Source organism: Triticum aestivum, chromosome 5A, assembly GCF_018294505.1.
Source record: "Triticum aestivum cultivar Chinese Spring chromosome 5A, IWGSC CS RefSeq v2.1, whole genome shotgun sequence".
NCBI lineage: Eukaryota > Viridiplantae > Streptophyta > Magnoliopsida > Poales > Poaceae > Triticum > Triticum aestivum.
In genome coordinates this window covers 588,443,609-588,457,955 of record NC_057806.1, presented here as the reverse complement: position 1 = coordinate 588,457,955, position 14,347 = coordinate 588,443,609, and the positions used below count along the sequence as shown (strand labels likewise).

Below are 14,347 nucleotides of genomic sequence, written 5' to 3'. Positions count from 1 at the left end.
ACCCGCCAGAGTTCAGCAGCGGGTTGGTATTGCATTTATCTGCGAAGGTGAGTGTTGTTGGCCGACCGAGGTCTTACGGAGTTTGTATTGCTAACCTTCTGTTTCTGTAGTTTAATGCAGAGTTGATATTCATGTTCATGTGGTTCTGGTTTCAGGCCCGACCCTGATGGGGGGCAGGGGCGGCCGCCCCTGGCCCCCAAAGTGGAGGGGCCCCCGCGAGCTCTGGATTAGGCCTTAATTAGCTGCATAAAAATGCTATTGGGCCTGACCTAATTAGTTGCAACTAGTAGCTGATCTCAGAGAACATGGTTCTGGTTTCTGATCAAGGCTGCTATTTTCAGACGAACTGAACATTGACGGCAACAACGGGCTAAAAATATGTCTTATTTACTCATTTGCACAATTAGGTATGATGACTGCCTTTGATTTAAGTTTTGATGATATGAAGGGATTTAATATTTGAACCAACGAAGGAATGTTTTTCACATCACTCATTATTTACTTATCTGTCTTAATTTGTGAGATAATCATACTCGGAGTAACAACCTTACAATTAACATTAGTTACTGTAGAAACTAAACAGTACTTTTCTTTTGAGGAACTAAACAATACTTTTCAACTTTGCGTTTTTATGCAAATTTCTGTTCAGACTATCTATGGACTTGCCTTCACCTATCTATCTAATCTTCTGGCACCTGAACCTATAATTTACTCTAATACTTATAGTAAAGCTTGACATTAAATACCACCTTCTATATTTTCAAAGAAACCTTGCGATAGTGTTAAGGGCCCCGTGTTTTAGTTTCGCCCCGGCCCCCCTAACTCTCTGGACCGGCCCTGAAGCCAAGTTGCTGCTGCTGTTGTTTTTGCTTTTGTTGTTGTCTTTCATTTTCTCGATGAAGATGAGCTAGTTGTGTGCTCAACTGCTCATCTTGAGCTTTGTAACCTCCTTCATATGAATGAAATGCAACGCTCAATGCTTTTCGTCAAAAAAAAAAAAAACTCTGTGCCCACACTTTCAGCGATACTCTATCTTGATGGCGTCTCGCACGGTTGCTCCATAGCAGCAGAATTTGTGCCGTACGCTCGCGAAGTGCTCTTGCTGTCCATATCTTGGCGTTGAAGATCCTACCATTCCGACCTTGCCAAAGGGCAACAACACATGCCGCGAACCCAAACCATTGGCATCCTTAAATGCTCCCCCACACCACACTGCAAAGCAAACTGCAAGCTAGGGACATCGTTCTTGATGGCTCAGCGACACGAGAGCGATGGAGAGGCGGAGGTTGGAGCTTTCAGGGAGGGCACGAGGAGAGAGTGACATGTGGGCCCCACCTTATCCCGATTCTCTAGTTCGTGCTGTACGCCCGCACCACCTCCTTGCGAAGTTGCGGCGACACATTTTTTGGATTGATCTTGATCAGCTCTGCAGAATTTTGCCTGCGTGCACCGTCGGTTCGGCCAACCAACCTGGGCCTGCCACGTCTATTCGCGCCCCCTCCGGGGTCGGAAGGTCAAAAAGCGGCGAAGGGTTCCAACTTGCGCCGGCAGGGTGGGCCGGTGGGGCCGTCAGCCCCACGCGGCGCCAACACGTAGAGATCCGGCGTGGCGCGTGCGTGCGTCTCCATCTCTGCCCCTCAGCTCGGGCCGACAAAAAGGCAACGCGGAGTGGGAGGAGCAGGAGAGCTCGAGGGAAGAAGAAGAAGAGGAGGAGGAAGAAGGCCCCCTCAAACCCAAAAGCGTCGCCCAGCTTCCGTCGGCCGGAGGGAGGTAAGGGATGAATAATCTCTGTCTTCTGAGCTGTGCTCTGCTCTTTGCTTGCTTCGTGCGAATGCCCGGAGCTGCCACAGTTGCCTTTCGAATTCTGTAGCTGCATCACGAGTAGGAGTAGATGGTCCTGCTGTATGCTAATAGCAGAGGGGAATGCTTCCCCTGCTCGTCTCACTTTGCTCTTCACGACCCATCTCATCTCCACCACTTTGCTTCTCGGTTTCATCCCTGGGTTGCAGATTAACCTAGCTGTAGAGATCCGATCTGAACCAGTAGCAGTGCGACTTTGTCCACAAAGAAAGCGACAGAATAGGTAACAGGAATTGGCCCTTATTTTTTTATAGGAGTAGGAGTGTTAGATAAGAGAAGAATTCTGTGCCTAAATGCCTAGAAAGTCAAAAAGATCAGGAATTCAATACAACAGCCAAGGAATTGGTCCTTAAATTTGACCAAATTTATTTTGCCTGCCTCTCGTTGACATGCAGTCGAATAATTTGATGCTTTGAGTGATGGTGGTGGGAAATTCCCGTGTCAGCTAGGACACGTATAATTCACACAAGCTGAGAGGAATAAAGTTTCCCGGTGGTTCATGCAATTCAGTGCATATCCACCGTCTTGCCTTATTCTTTACCTGATATTTAATGAGCTTCTAAACTTCTTCCTCGCATATCTGTAAAACCATACTGTAACGTGTGCCATTCTCTGAATCATAAGGTTTCAATTGCGACGTCAATTCACAACAAATCCAGCATAAGCCAATGTCTGACAACAGTATTCAGCGAGCATTGCTATCTGATAACCCCGATGCCAATGTGCTCCAAAGAAAGCCGTCGCAAGGAGCCAAGCGGTTCCGGAGATGCAGGTCGGCTCCCAGATCAGAGACCGATGAAAAACCACAAGAAAATGGCTTGTCGCTTCCAGCCAAGGAGTTGTTCAGCGTGGTGCGGCCGAGCTTCAGACTAGTAGGGTTCCTCCTATTTCTCTACCTGCTAGCGGGCGTCGTCATCTTTTACCTTGTCATGGATCAGTTATCTGGCAAGAGAACCAACAGAGTGCTTGACGCACTGTACTTCTGCATTGTCACGATGACATCGGTTGGCTATGGAGACCTTGTTCCTAACACAGACACGACGAAGCTGCTCGCCTGTGTTTTCGTCTTCACGGGCATGGCGATCATTGCTCTCTTCGTGAGCAAGTCAGCAGATTACCTCGTCGAGAAGCAGGAGGTGTTGTTCTTCAAGGCACTGCACATGAATATGAAGTGTGGCGAGGCCAAAATGCTCAGGCAAATTGAGACAAACAAGACAAAGTACAAATTCTACACAGCCGCTCTGCTTCTTGTGACGGCCATTGTTGTGGGGACTGTTTTTCTCTGGAAGGTTGAGAAGTTGAGCCTTGTTGACTCCTTTTATTGTGTCTGTGCCACAATCACTACCCTGGGTTATGGGGATAAAAGCTTCTCGTCCCAATTGGGGCGCACTTTCGCGGTATTTTGGATAATTACGAGCACCATAATTCTGGCGCTGTTCTTCATGTACCTTGCTGAGATCTACACCGAGCGGCGGCAGAAAATGCTGGCCAAATGGGTTCTCACACGGAGAGTAACAACCATGGATCTTGAAGCGGCTGATCTGGATAGTGATCGAAAAGTGGGGTAAGCACATAATGCGTTTTCAGTATTCTTCCCTCCATCATATCCCTTGAGATTTTGCAGGTAATGAGCAATTGATGTTGATTTTGTGAACTTTGATATGTGCAGTGCTGCTGAATTTGTCGTGTACAAGCTCAAAGAACTGGGGAAGATCAGCCAAGAGGACATATCTTCTTTTCTAGAGGAGTTTGACAAACTCGACGTTGACCAGTCCGGCACGCTCTCCACATATGACCTTACTCAGGCACAATCCGGTCAGTGACGAACATATGGGCTTGTACCTAATTCTACAGCTTAAATACTTTGGTTGAATAGTCGGTTAATGCTGTTAATTAATTCTGTAATCTAGTAAAGTGTTAAAAGATACGACCTCGTTGAGCTCCTACATGTATTTAACACAATGGATCTGCTCATATGCACCTGGACATGTGTAAGAAAGAAGTATTTGGTGATGCTTCGCTAAGCTTAAGTACCTGTGTACATGAAGTCTGTTAAACTATTTTCCAGCCATGAAATATTTCCAGCTTCCAATATGGTAGCCTGTGTAGATGTATTTCTTGGATTTGTTTCTCCTGGCTCCAGAATTGCAAGGCAAGCAACAACCTATCTAATGATGCTCGGCAAGTGGAGGCTGAGATCTCAGGTAAATATGATTTTGCTTCCATGAGATGGTGACCTGGTAGAACTAAGAGGACATCCAGAGTTTCTATTCAGGCATTCACTTCTAACAGGTTGCCTTTACACATTAATAACACAATAAACCCAAACTAATCTACGCACCACAAGAAGCATTATGAGTAGCAATGCAGTAATGGAAGGTATACAGCAATTGCAGTCAAACTCTTGTTGTGAATACCAAGGTGATTGTTTGACGTATGATCAGACAAGCAACTACAAGTGGTGTAACCAAAACAAAAGGAGACTCTTAGCCTAGCACAATTCTGCATAGATACAGGTCTATGCAATCCTATATATACCTCCCTAGCCTGATCTGTTGGGGGATGTACTCTTGCGACAGAAACGAAATGGAACTTGCTGACAATGCTTCAATCTCAAACTTGACACCCATTTCCAGCATGGCTTCCAACTTCAACCTGCCAAGGATTATATAGTCGTGAATATTTCAGGAGGAAAAATCTTCAGGAAAAAGAACCGGCTATTAACTACATAAATGATTCTAATTTTAAACACAAACCCGTTGACATTAGAACTGACCAGGTGAAAGCAGTCATAGACCTTTTGGAACAATGGAGCACCTACTGCTGTTAGAGTCGACAAGGTGGCGCAGATATGGAGTTTTTGAAACTAAGGAACTGATGCTGAAAGCACTTACATATTACGGACACGGGATAAAATCATAAGACTGTGTACTGGAAGAAGGTTTCACTCGTATCAGTGAATTTTGTTGTTGCATTTGGCATTTTGTAAGAAGAAAATATGAAAAGCTCTATTTAACTACTAGTTGATTAAACAAATCAAATAACAAATTCTTGTAGTTGGACTTGAACTATTATTATTTGCAACCCACATCATATCCCTGAAGTGCTTGGAATACAGGGGCTAAATAATAGGATTGATCATTGTGCTTGGAAGAAGATTTCACTTACATCACTGAGTTTAACTGTTGCATTTGCCATTTTGTAAGAAAGATATTGTGAGAACTTCTATTTAATTCTAGATGCACTAACTATTCTTGCAACCCACATCATAGCCATAAAGTTATTGGAATACGTGTAATAGGAAATACAACTTCCTGTTCCTTTACCTCCATTCTGGGGCTTCCTTGTGCAAGTAACATCTGGTTAGAATTCCTTCAAGCTTCCTCCTATCTGAAGCAGGATGCATGTCATTTGATATTAAACAACAAATCAAGTTCCAAGATAAGTAGAAATGAAATTTATATCCCTCCAATTTAGTGACCTTCAGATGACAATTGAAGCTGACAGCAGTCTGGAAGACAATACTCCTCAAAGTCAGATGTGAAGACCCCAAGCCATCGTATCTCAGGCACACGCAGAACATTTGCATCATATGCCAATTGCTTAAATAGAATGAGAATTGGACAAGGGAGCAGGAAGTGTTTGTCAGTTAACACTCGAAACATATCAACAAAATGGGACTAAATTTTGAATAAATGTACAAAATCACATTTCACTTGGCTTAACAAAAAAATTGAAATTGCACTGATAAATTTACACTGCCTTTGATGCTATTAGGACTTCAATAAATAACTAGATATTAGATAGATATTTTGGCCCTACCATGGAACCAAATTTATAGGTAGCCAGAATATCAAAACCATACGGATCTGAATCCACTAAGCAATAAGCAGGCAAGTGCAGCTGTTCGACAAGGTAGCGCAAGAATCTGCAACATTACAAGGAATGTACGTTTCAAATAGCAATTCAGTTTTAATATACAGGAGAAACAAATATACGAAAGAGCACATGCCTTCTTGTTGGAATATCTGGGTAGCCTCTTCCCTGAGTAAACAGAAGAAAACCATCAAACATGCTATGTGAAAAATAATGGCAGTATAACACTAGATGCAGCGTTAGCAGTTACTGTAATAACAATGCAGCGATTCTTTTCGCAGAACTTGTCATTGGCCAAACGCTGGAACACTGCAAATGGCATACAGAATCAAACTGCAGGAAGACTGCAAGGAATAGAAAAATCATATGCAGATAGGGGGTCTTTAATCCTCACACCTGCCTCCTTCTCAACAACAAGGATGTAGTGAGCAACACTAACAACATCTGCAAGAAAAAACTTAGACAGCTTAAGTTTACTGCATAGTAATTGAGAATATGAAAGAAATATAGTGTATGTATAAAAAGACAGCAAACCTATGCCATATAGTTTGTGGAATAACAAGGATACTCCTCTCCATATATGTTTGAGACAAAAAATAAAGATGAATTCTCATTACTCTTTCACATGATGTCCAAAATTTGGTGCTTTGTCGAAATCCCACTTTCTGATACATCAATCACTATCTATTACAAATTTAAACTGAACATTGACTTGCTAAGAGATGTTAAAACTGATTTTCCTAAGGAAACAGATATGAAATAATAAAAGTCTATGAATGGCAAAGATTATTATGAGTTTTCAAATTGTTAAACAACCTTTGATTGCCTCAATGCTAACTGGAATGGGGAAAGCCTGCATTTGAAGAAGGAAAAAGGCTAGCCAAATTAATGCATAGTACAAACAGATCATATTGAGTAATTAGATAGATTTCGATAGAATCATAGAAGCTTACAGCATTGACGTTTGTTATACAATACACTTTCTTTTCACCCTCCACAAATCTTATCCAGCCCATCACCAAACTGGAACAATAAAGATATTGACGAGTACATAGCGGGAAAATGTTCAGAAATAACTAAGACCATCGTATGGACACAGGAGATTATGATGCTCTAAATGTCTGCTAAAAGCGCAGCATCACACTGCTTAGCCAGATCATGTTTTAAGTAAAGCAAGACAAGTGGTAGGGAGGATGAAGGAACAAAAATGCTGATTAGTTAAGTAACGGCATGGGACAAGATAGAAGGATTAAACATGTTATCAAAATCAAACACTCACAACTCAATAAGAATCCATACCCTTTTGCCACAGGAACCTGCAAGCAGCCAAGTGAGCAGAAATTGCAGGTGGTTATTAAAAGAGAAGTGAAAAGGCGGTGAAATAAATACAGCAGAAATCACTGAGAGAACTAATGAAAACAGCTCCTAGCGATTCATGGAGAAATGAAGACCTCAAGAAATAATGCATCACAAAAGACAGATTAAGAAAATAATCCTACATCAGATAGGACAGTGGTACACCATAATGGAGGAACAACCAGGGAGTAACAAGTCGCAGTGCGGCACATTGTACTCCATATATAATCTAATAACAGCCAGAGGCTTATTCTCCAATGCACAAATGACTTCTAAACACATAACTGAAGCTTCTGCAAAGATGGCAGACAAGCGGTAGCACATACCACGTTGAGATTATGCCGGCTGCACTTGAAGAGTATGCAGATATCATTGATGGCACGATCAACAATCGCTTGTTCTGCAGTGAGACTTGTAATTGTCACTCACACAGCAAAGAAAGAGAACACCTGAAACTCACACTACGCATAGATGGATCAGACATGGCAACCGCAGACCAGCACAGACCTACGAACATGGAGGGGTACATGTAGTAGATGTCCCTCTTGGAGCAGTGCTTATTCTCCTGCAGGAGTTGCTGCACCACGAGCAGGACCCTGAGAAGCACATCTGCACATCAACGACGCATCCCAAACTGATTAGCATGACCAGTAACAACGAGAGATTGATGAGAATCGAGCCAGTTTGGTCTACGCGAGTCCGTACTGAGTCGGGAGGCGTGGAATTCCTTGCGGAGGAGGGAGAGGACGTCCGTGCCGACGGGGGCGTCGTAGCTGCAGGCGCTGCACGCGCGCCCGCACCCCGCGGACGCGCACACACCGGTAAGGATCTGACAGGTTTGGTGTGCAGAGATTTGAAGGCGAGAGAGGGAGGGGGAGCCAAACCATGTGGACAGGGACGCGGCGGCGGCGGCGGCGGAGGCGCAGGCGCAGTAGTTCTGGTAGCGGTGGAGAGCCAGGGAAGGGGATCGGCCGGCGCTGACCTCCGCGACCACCCAGCCCACCAGCCCTGCGCCGACAGCCCACGCGCGCGGCGGCGCAAACCCGCGTTAACTCCGATTGCAACCCCAATTCGAAGGGGATTACGAGGGTTTACAGTCGATCGAGGAGAGGGAAGGGGATTCGCACCTTTGATCTTGTGGAGGAGCAGGGCCGCCTCCTCCAGCCTCCGCCGCCCCCGCCGCTCGTCGTCGTCGAGCACCGTCGCGCGCCTCCTCTTCCCACTCCCCGCCATGACCGGTCGCTCGGAGAGCAGGAGAGCGCCGTCACAAGTCACAACTGGTCCAGCAACGGCTAGTGTCTAATGGGCTTTGTGAAAGCCTCCTCTGCTACAAGGCCTGTTTAAAACGCATGGTTTATTTATTTTTTTCTTCACACAAGTGTAGTATACTCTGCAAACTGCACTGCAGTATCTGAAAATACAGAAGAACAAGAATCTCAAATCAGACTGAACGTCTGAATTCGCAACCACCTGAGAATTGATCGAAGAACACAAGCACATATTTTAATTTTATTTCATCGCGCACTCGTAGAGTTGCCGTGTTAAAATTACACTAAAAACCTAACAACAGCTAAGCTAGCTAAGCTCCTCCTCAACCATCAAAGATGGGAACAACCCATGTTCCCAGCTACACATATGATACATCAGCTAGGCTCTCCCAAAGGGCTTGCTCTTTGCGCAACCCAATCAATAGCCCTGGTTCACACCTCGAGGACACCCGTCGTCGGGATTCAGAAGTTACTCTTGCTCGTCGAAGGCCTGGACCTCTTGCTATTGAGCTGCGCCACCGGGAACTCTACCAGAACGATGAACGACGAGCTCTCCGCTTCTCGGAGGTACTGTACCGTGCCGCTCATCGTCTTCACCAGCTTCTGGCTTATGTGCAGGCCGAGGCCTTCTCGGGATACCCCTGGGCCGTGGCGGAACATCTCCTGTATCAGTGCCTCCGGGACGCCTGGTGCTGGGTGGACAAGTCTGCATGGATTCATGGGTTAAACAGCTGTTATTTTCAAGGAGATTTGGCCTATCCAGCAAACCGCTTTCAGATTGTTTTCAGTTAAGTGACATTGCATCCCAGAAAACTCATCAGGCAATCTAAACACTACCAAAGAAGAGCAAGGGCAACCTCCTGTCACTTACAAGCTGACCACTATAATTTTTATCTGACCCGGATGGCTCCGGACTTGCACAGTCGCCATCCCAAAAATATTTATGCTGTACACGTAAAGTAAGTGTCTCATGTTCCCTATGTGTTCTTCTGATATATATAGTTAGTTCAATTTATGGCATGCGCGGAGGGACAGAAGTGGGAGGGGCTAACCTGAATTCTAGATGAGCAATCTGCATGCCAGAACCAATGTGTTCCTTCTTGGGAATGACCTGGAGTACAATAGGCCCTTCAGCTGGCCGAGTAAATTGAAGCGTGCATGCCAAGTAGTCTGCTAGGACTTGCTGAAGCCTTAAGTTATCCCCATATAAGTACATTGATGATACTTCTACAGGCCAATCACGATCAAGAGAAATTTGTTTTTCCTTGCTCACAGACATGCCTTGCATTAGGACCGTATTCAGAGCTTCTTCAAGGTTGAATTCCACCGTGTTCATCTCCATGTAGCTGTAAAAAAAGTATTAATTAATATTTAATCTATCATTTTTCTATCATATGTAGAAGTAAATGGAAAAGGCATGCTAAACTGTTGTGTGAATTGATTTTCTAGCACTATAAGCATTTTGTTAATGGTGGAAGTTCTCATGTCTAAGAATTTGCAACCAGTAGTGCATATCATGTGTACTCCATAGATTAAATGCAATTGATAGGGAAAAGAACATGAGATATTAGTAGTTTCAGTTCTGCATCAGCACAGACACAATTTACTGGGGTTAGTGAAAAAAAATAGCTTATCAGCTTTTAGACGATGCTGAAAAAATAGCACTTACCACTGTTCAATGCCTTCTAGATCATTGTCATGTAAAATCTTTTTCAACTGTTCTTGGCAGAGAACATTTGATGCAAAAAGTTGCCTCTGCTCCTCTGTCAAGTCAGACGGTTCCAACAACTTACGGGTAAATTGCATGCCATTGAGTGGGTTCTTTAATTCTTGACGAATATATGTCAATTCCTTAAAGCTGTGTGTAGCAGCTTGTTCAGACATTTTCTGCACCTGAAGAGCATGCTGAAGCTCGGGGCTGGCCACATGCAAAAAGCAAAGAGCGCCGGTGATCTTACCCTCAGCATCTGTCCTCTTGTTTGCTGTCAGCAGTGATTCCATGTACTTGCCATCTGTGTTGAAGAAACCAAAAGCAAGCTTCTCGGGTTCTTGACCAGAGATCACCGTGTTCATCAGTATGCTAAGTTTGGTTAGAGTAACTTGATCTTTTACCCTGCATCCATAATCATGAAGAGTGAAAAGCTCCCCGATTAGCAACTTATCTATTGCATCTTCCCTCTTTATACCAGTAATCTTTTGCATAGCTTCATTCCATTCTAAGCAAGAACCAAGATCATTGATCATAAATATAGGGGGTATGAGCTCATTGGGGTTCTTTACTATTGCAACATAGTCACCCTGTATCCGGGTATACTTATCCATAACCATCTTGTGCCCTGTCAAATCTTGTGCTACGAAACATACCCCAACAACTTTGTCTGAAAGGTCACGACTACAACAGGCGTTAACCATCAAGACTACAGGGCCCTTACTTTCCTGTTGATGCATTGTTTTAAGCTTGATTTCCAAATTCTGCTCTTCGGTTCCTGAAATATAAAGGAGAAATGAAACACAGATGTGTCACCAAAAAATGATGTACATGTTATAACTAAGCTGGAAAGCATAAAAGGACCAGATTCAAGACATAGTGACAACCTTGCAGAGCTGAGTTCAACATTTGCTTAACCACTTCAACAGAATCACCCTCCACGAGATCTACCAGAAGCATCCCTATGGCTTCCGTGGTGGGTAATCCAGTAATTTCTGCAACTTTATTATTCCATCCGTTTATGTTACCAACGATGTCGACAGCCAATATAGGAGCAGTTGCTGTCTCAATTAGGCGCACCATCTCATTTGTCACAATTTTCAGTTCAAGTAGCCCCTGTATCTTCTTGATGTCATCAGATGGAGCTTCAACAATTGACCTTGCATTGTTGTCGTTAGCATCTTCATCTTGCAGGGAGCCACGCAATATTAGCTGGAGAGAATGGATTGCGTCCATTTCAACATCCTCCCAAGGAACACTCCTCCATTTAACTACCTCCAAGAAGGCCCTGAACGAAGAACGTGGATGCATCCTCCTGCCATTGTCATCTGCATCACCTGGTTCATGCTTAGCTCCACCCCACTTGATCTCCTTTGCTGTGTGCGACCGGAACCAGAAGATAAATCCTTTGGAAGAGATCTTTATAGCTGCCATGCCACAGACAACCTCACCGAGCGCAGACGCACCAGGATATCCTGCTTCCAATAAGCTGTCCGTACTTAGCCCAGTAGAGCCATCATGGCACTCCAGCAGCCACGCGACAATCTTCTTTATCTCTCCTTCAGAGGGTGTTGATCCCAGCACCATAATCTGGTTTTGGTAACACAATGCTGCACCATCGCACTTCACCAGATCCATTACATTGGGAGACTGGGTAAATATCCCAACAGGAGCATCCCTGAGGAGCATATCACACAGAAGCGTCTGCGTGCGGAGGATGTGCCTCTCCTTTGCCTGAGAAGCAAGTTCCACCTCCTTGTTGAGCTGTATGCCGAACACTTGCAAGAGAAATTCGCAAGCATACCTGAGAGGGAAGGGGACGAACCTCGGGCTCGTGTGATGGCAAACCACCAGCCCCCACAGCTTCCTGCCTTTCGGCTGCTGGTCACTCCCAGTGTCTCCATCCTCATCGTCGTCCTCGTTTATAGTGATCGACATCACCAGCGACGCGATGGAGCCCATGTTGGCCATGTACTGGGCATGGCAACCATGGGGTGCTCTCATGGTCGAGCCACAGAGGCTGATAGGCTGTGACAGGTTGTCATCCTGAATGAGCTTCACAGGACTTGCAGCACAATCACATATCATCCGCACTTTGTTCTTCATAAACAGAAACCTGGATGCTTGTGGGATGTCAGTTGCCGGGTAGTGCAGGCCAAGATACGGCTCCAAATCAGACCTCCTGCACTCGGCAATGACCTCACCATGCTCGTCCTCATGGAACTTGTATGCCATCACCCTGTCATAGCCAGTGAGCTCGCTTACCTCCCGGACCAGCACATCGCAGAGCAGGGAGAGGTTGCCACTGGGCAGGGACTGCAGCCTGGAGATGGCCTTGGCGGCGAGCTTGTACGACTTGAGCGCGCCGGCGGCGGTGACGGGCACGTCGGCGGGGTTGACCGGTTCGAGGTCGATGACGAGGCCGACGTCGATGCGGTGCAAGATGGCGTAGAAGGGCTTCCCGGAGGTCCTGGCGTGGACGAGGATTGGGTTGAGCAGGTTGACCTCCCCGAAGACGGCGGCCTTGTGCAGGGCGACGGCGCTCTGGGAGCGAAAGAGCGTGCGCACGTCGGCGCCGACGGCGAGCGCGTCGCGCTGGTCGATGGTGGGCACGGCGTGCGGCGTGAGGTCGAGTATCTCGGCGGCGTTCTCGCTGTAGGCGAGCAGCGCGAAGGACTCCGGGTGGATCGCGAGCAGGCAGCCGAAGGGCTGGATGTAGCGGCCCCGCTGCATGTTCTGGAGGTAGGCGGAGACGGCGGAGCTGGTGCTGGCCCCGGAGCGGTTGAGCGCGCTGACCGAGGAGGAATAGTCGAAGTGGCGCTGCGAGCCCTCGAACTCGGCGTGCAGGCGCGCGTCCACGGGCGTCTGCGCCACCACCCGCTCGCTGTGCTTGGAGCGCGCCGAGCTCCCCCGCGAGCACGCCGGCCGGTTGTTGGACCGCGACGACGACATCTCGCCGCCGGTCGCCACCACGACCACCCCCGAGCTAGGCTCCTCGCTCCTGCCCCTCCCCCTACCGCGCGACGGTCAGCAGCGGTGGCGCGGGGGATTCTGCGACGCGGAGGGGCAAATGGGCGGAGGAGGAATCGACGGGAATCATGAGGGGGCGGGGGGAAAGCCGCGACTTTTCTGGAGAAGGACGGGGGAGAGTGGGGGATTGGATTCGCCCGGCGCGGATAAGCACACGCAGTGAGTGAGAAGGGAACAGGAGGGGGCAGCACCCGGGTGGGAGTGGAACAGCGATGTTACCCCCACGCTCCTCCTCCCTGCGCCAAACGGTAGAAGAAGCAAGCAACAGCGATGCGCAACTAACTAACCGCCCGCCCGCTCGATCCGCCGGGGTGGCGCCCGGCGTCGGAGAGCGAAGGGAAGGGGAATAGGCGGTGGGCTTTCACGCGCGGAGGAAGTGGCAGGGCGGCGGCGGGCGGGCGGGTGAGCCAAGAGAGGCGTCGGGAAACCGAGAGGGGAACGGGAAGCCGTACGACGTCACTCCGGCGCGGCTCGTCTTCCCCGCAAGAGCTGACGCGGCAGTAGTGTGCGAGCTCGGCTAATTTGGATGGCGCTTCCCACTTGATCGGAATAATTGAAGAATGGGTTGGCTTGTCGGGGCCATCGCGTAGTAACTAGCGGTAGTACCAGTGCCCAGCAGGCTGTCCATCTTTGGCCGGTGGATTGGACGCGTGTGGCCCAGATCGTCCGCGGGGCTCCCCGATTCCTTTCCCAAAACTGTGTGGTGCGTGATGCTTCGAGCCAACATGCGGCGTGCGTGCTTTGCTTTTCGCACAGAAATGGGGTGGCAAGCGTCGCTGTCAGAAAATGTTGACCGTTCTTTGTGGTTTGTGCTTAAGGATATCTCCAATAGTTTGTATGTTAGCTTGTTGGTAAAATATGTCATGTCATCAACCAACACCTTAACATACAACAACTCCAATGATTTGTATCTAGTTTGCCCAATAGGATGTGAGATAATAAGTGGGGTGTTCTCTCATTCTACATTGAAGCTTGTGCAATGGGTGTTGGTTCATGTACATACAACCTTCCTCTCTTTCCTCATTTATTGTATGACACATCATCAAAAATCCTATGTGACAAACTCTACCAACAACTATCTTACGACCATTGGAGATGCCCTAAGGTGGAGCCTGTATGCACGTAGCGCGGGGCAACGGCAAGGGGACACGGTGGTCATTGCTGCCACGGATGGGAGTGCGATTGGATCGAGCGATGATCACCCGGCTTTGATATATTTTTTTCGCAAATACGCAAAGGCTTTGCGTAT

At 47.1% G+C, this 14,347-nt stretch overlaps 3 protein-coding genes across 5 annotated transcripts; 1 reads left to right on the top strand and 2 right to left on the bottom strand.

Annotated features, from left to right (window-relative positions):
• The first annotated feature begins 1,306 nt into the window (after nucleotides 1-1,306).
• LOC123105052 (two pore potassium channel a) lies at nucleotides 1,307-3,954 on the top strand. The gene is made up of 3 exons (XM_044527026.1): nucleotides 1,307-1,770; nucleotides 2,485-3,424; nucleotides 3,530-3,954. Exons 1-3 carry the CDS (start codon nucleotides 1,323-1,325, stop codon nucleotides 3,681-3,683), a joined length of 1,542 nt encoding a protein of 513 aa, XP_044382961.1. The 5' UTR covers nucleotides 1,307-1,322; the 3' UTR covers nucleotides 3,684-3,954.
• A 296-nt stretch (nucleotides 3,955-4,250) lies between these two features.
• Nucleotides 4,251-8,410, bottom strand: LOC123105053 (meiotic recombination protein SPO11-1). Of its 3 annotated transcripts, none has more exons than XM_044527028.1 (15): nucleotides 8,220-8,410; nucleotides 7,977-8,100; nucleotides 7,798-7,874; nucleotides 7,600-7,701; nucleotides 7,419-7,492; nucleotides 7,036-7,052; nucleotides 6,690-6,759; nucleotides 6,553-6,589; nucleotides 6,133-6,180; nucleotides 5,987-6,045; nucleotides 5,873-5,904; nucleotides 5,683-5,788; nucleotides 5,342-5,462; nucleotides 5,187-5,250; nucleotides 4,251-4,515 (listed from the first exon to the last, which is right to left on the bottom strand). In XM_044527028.1, the coding sequence occupies exons 1-15, from the start codon at nucleotides 8,323-8,325 to the stop codon at nucleotides 4,389-4,391; spliced, it is 1,164 nt and encodes a 387-aa protein (XP_044382963.1). In that variant the 5' UTR covers nucleotides 8,326-8,410; the 3' UTR covers nucleotides 4,251-4,388. The 3 variants fall into 3 exon arrangements, with proteins under 3 accessions (XP_044382963.1, XP_044382964.1, XP_044382962.1); XM_044527029.1 differs by having other exon boundaries at nucleotides 7,798-7,865; XM_044527027.1 differs by having other exon boundaries at nucleotides 7,798-8,100.
• A 159-nt stretch (nucleotides 8,411-8,569) lies between these two features.
• Nucleotides 8,570-13,638, bottom strand: LOC123105051 (phytochrome C). The gene is made up of 4 exons (XM_044527025.1): nucleotides 10,956-13,638; nucleotides 10,030-10,846; nucleotides 9,413-9,706; nucleotides 8,570-9,066 (listed from the first exon to the last, which is right to left on the bottom strand). The coding sequence occupies exons 1-4, from the start codon at nucleotides 13,018-13,020 to the stop codon at nucleotides 8,823-8,825; spliced, it is 3,420 nt and encodes a 1,139-aa protein (XP_044382960.1). The 5' UTR covers nucleotides 13,021-13,638; the 3' UTR covers nucleotides 8,570-8,822.
• Between the last annotated feature and the right edge of the window lie 709 nt (nucleotides 13,639-14,347).